The sequence below is a fragment of the Arachis ipaensis genome, chromosome B05 (assembly GCF_000816755.2).
Source record: "Arachis ipaensis cultivar K30076 chromosome B05, Araip1.1, whole genome shotgun sequence".
Lineage (NCBI taxonomy): Eukaryota > Viridiplantae > Streptophyta > Magnoliopsida > Fabales > Fabaceae > Arachis > Arachis ipaensis.
The window spans coordinates 6,944,597-6,946,792 of NC_029789.2; the positions used below are offsets into that span (position 1 = coordinate 6,944,597).

Sequence of the window (2,196 nt, forward strand, 5' to 3'; positions counted from 1 at the left end):
TGTTACCAAAAGTAGATTATAAATACTAAGAAGTTTTAGAGAATAAAGGTTAGAACTTTAACTCAGAAAACACTCGAGCACCCTCACATCCAAGAGAATTTCTGAGTCTGCGATCGAATAACTTTTTTGTAGGGTTCCTTCCATGTTTTCTTTCTTTTAATTTATCTTCTTGTAAACTTTATCTTTCAAGCAAATTTATCTTTCAAGTATCCTTTATCTTCATCGTCCAATTTACATTTCTGCATTTTAGATTTTCATGTCAAAGTCCTTTGACCCGGTCAAAGGCATTTTATTGTTTTCTTTCAATTTCAACACAAACCTTTCCGTTTTCAGCACATTTTTGTTTCGAAAACTTTACCTTTTCGTTTCTTTCATTGATTTATAAATTTCAATTTATTTTTATTCCCAATACTCGTCTAATCGAAGACACTTTAATGCACTTTTAGAAAACTTGTACCTGCATAGAGGAGTAGGTTTCGCTCCCAGACCACTAGATATCGAACCACCATTGGTTTGCTAAAAATCGACAAAACAAATTGGCACGCCCGGTGGGACAGTTTCAAAAAAAAGTTAAAGTGTGTCAAAAGTTTGAGTGTCATTTGGTGTATGCGATTGAGGAGTGGGAAAATCATTCACATGGTTGATGAAGTGTCAAATGTGAATGGTGGTTCCTCCACCAATTATAATTTACCAGTAATTGTGCAACAAGCGGACATAACTTCACGTTCGAAAGGTGCAATTGGAAGTCAAAATATAGCAGTTACCACTGTGCAAACTGGAAATATTGGGCGTAACATTCGTCTGCGTGGTAATTTGCCACCTCCTCCAGTAATTACCGGTTGGCCCCCTTATGGCTTTTCTCCCGGTTATACTCAACCGGTGGGTAGTTTTGTTCCTCCCGTTCAGTTTGGGAGTGTAAATGGAGGAAATAATCCCTAAAACCTACAACAATATTCTGATTATTCTCGTGATTACAATGTGGGTTCTACCTCAAATGCTACTAATTCGATGGCAGTGTATCGACAGCAAGTAGGGAAAAATCATCATGACTTGGTCAATTTGTTGACTCAACAGATGACCACAATTCTGAATCCCATGATGGCTGATCACGAATCAAAATTTGAACGTCTTGCTAGACAAGTCGAACGGATTGCTCGAATCGTAGATTATGAGGATGATGAAAGGCATAATGCCAAGGGAAATAATGAGGGATTCGAGAATTTATTTCAAAATGAAAATGATGTTGTTAATAGAGAAAATCCTCATGCAGTTCCCCGAGGTCAAAATGCTGATGACTTTCTAGTCAGATTACGTGATAATCATGGCGGTGAACGTTATCAAGTCACCAGGATTGTGGAAGAAGTACGGAATCGAGTTGGTCTGAATGTTGGTTTTAAGAATCGACCCCACTTTGTGTCTGCTTTCCCCCAAGTTGTTCAAATGGCTCAAGTGCCAAGAGGGGTGAAAAATCCAAAGATAATTACAAAGTTTGCTGGGAAAGTCGGAGAATCAACTAGTGAACATGTTGCTCGATATTTGGTTGAAATTGGAAATTTAGCCAATGATGAAAATTTGAAAATGAAGTTTTTTTCTTCTTCGTTAACGAAGAATTCATTTACTTGGTTTTTGACTCTTAGACCAAATTCGGTAACGACATGGAATCAGTTAGAAACTGCTTTTCACGCTCAGTTCTATCGAGGGAAAATGAATGTGGCAGTTACTAATCTAGTAGCCTTGAAACACGAAGATGGTGAAACCATTGATGATTACATGATATGTTTTAAGAATGCTAGGAGCAGATGCTATGTTTCATTACCTGAGAGTGAAGTGGTAAAAATAGCAACTGCGGGGTTAGGATTCTATATGCGCAGGAAGTTGCTTAATATGAATATCCTTGATTTAGCCCATTTGGCCGAAAAAGTTTGTCAGACCGAACTTATGAAAAAGGAGAAAGAGAAGTATAGGAGTGAGCAATGATCGAAGAGTAAACCTTTTACTCGAAAAGAAAAAGTTGCTTATGTGACTATGGAGTCCTTAGAGGAAGAAATCGATTTTGAAACGGAGGTCGATTTGGCCGAACTTAAGAAAGGCCCTCCATATGTCTGTTCTTTATTCAAAAAGCTTCCTATTAATGAAAAGTCGAATGATTCAAAACTGAAAAGTGGAAAGAAATATAGTTTGGATATTTCAAAATCT

The 2,196-nt window shown here is 37.3% G+C and overlaps 1 protein-coding gene across 1 annotated transcript; it reads left to right on the top strand.

The window, feature by feature from the left end:
- LOC107640041 lies at positions 1,009 to 1,977 on the top strand. Its single transcript, XM_016343591.1, has one exon. It carries the CDS (start codon positions 1,009 to 1,011, stop codon positions 1,975 to 1,977), a length of 969 nt encoding a protein of 322 aa, XP_016199077.1.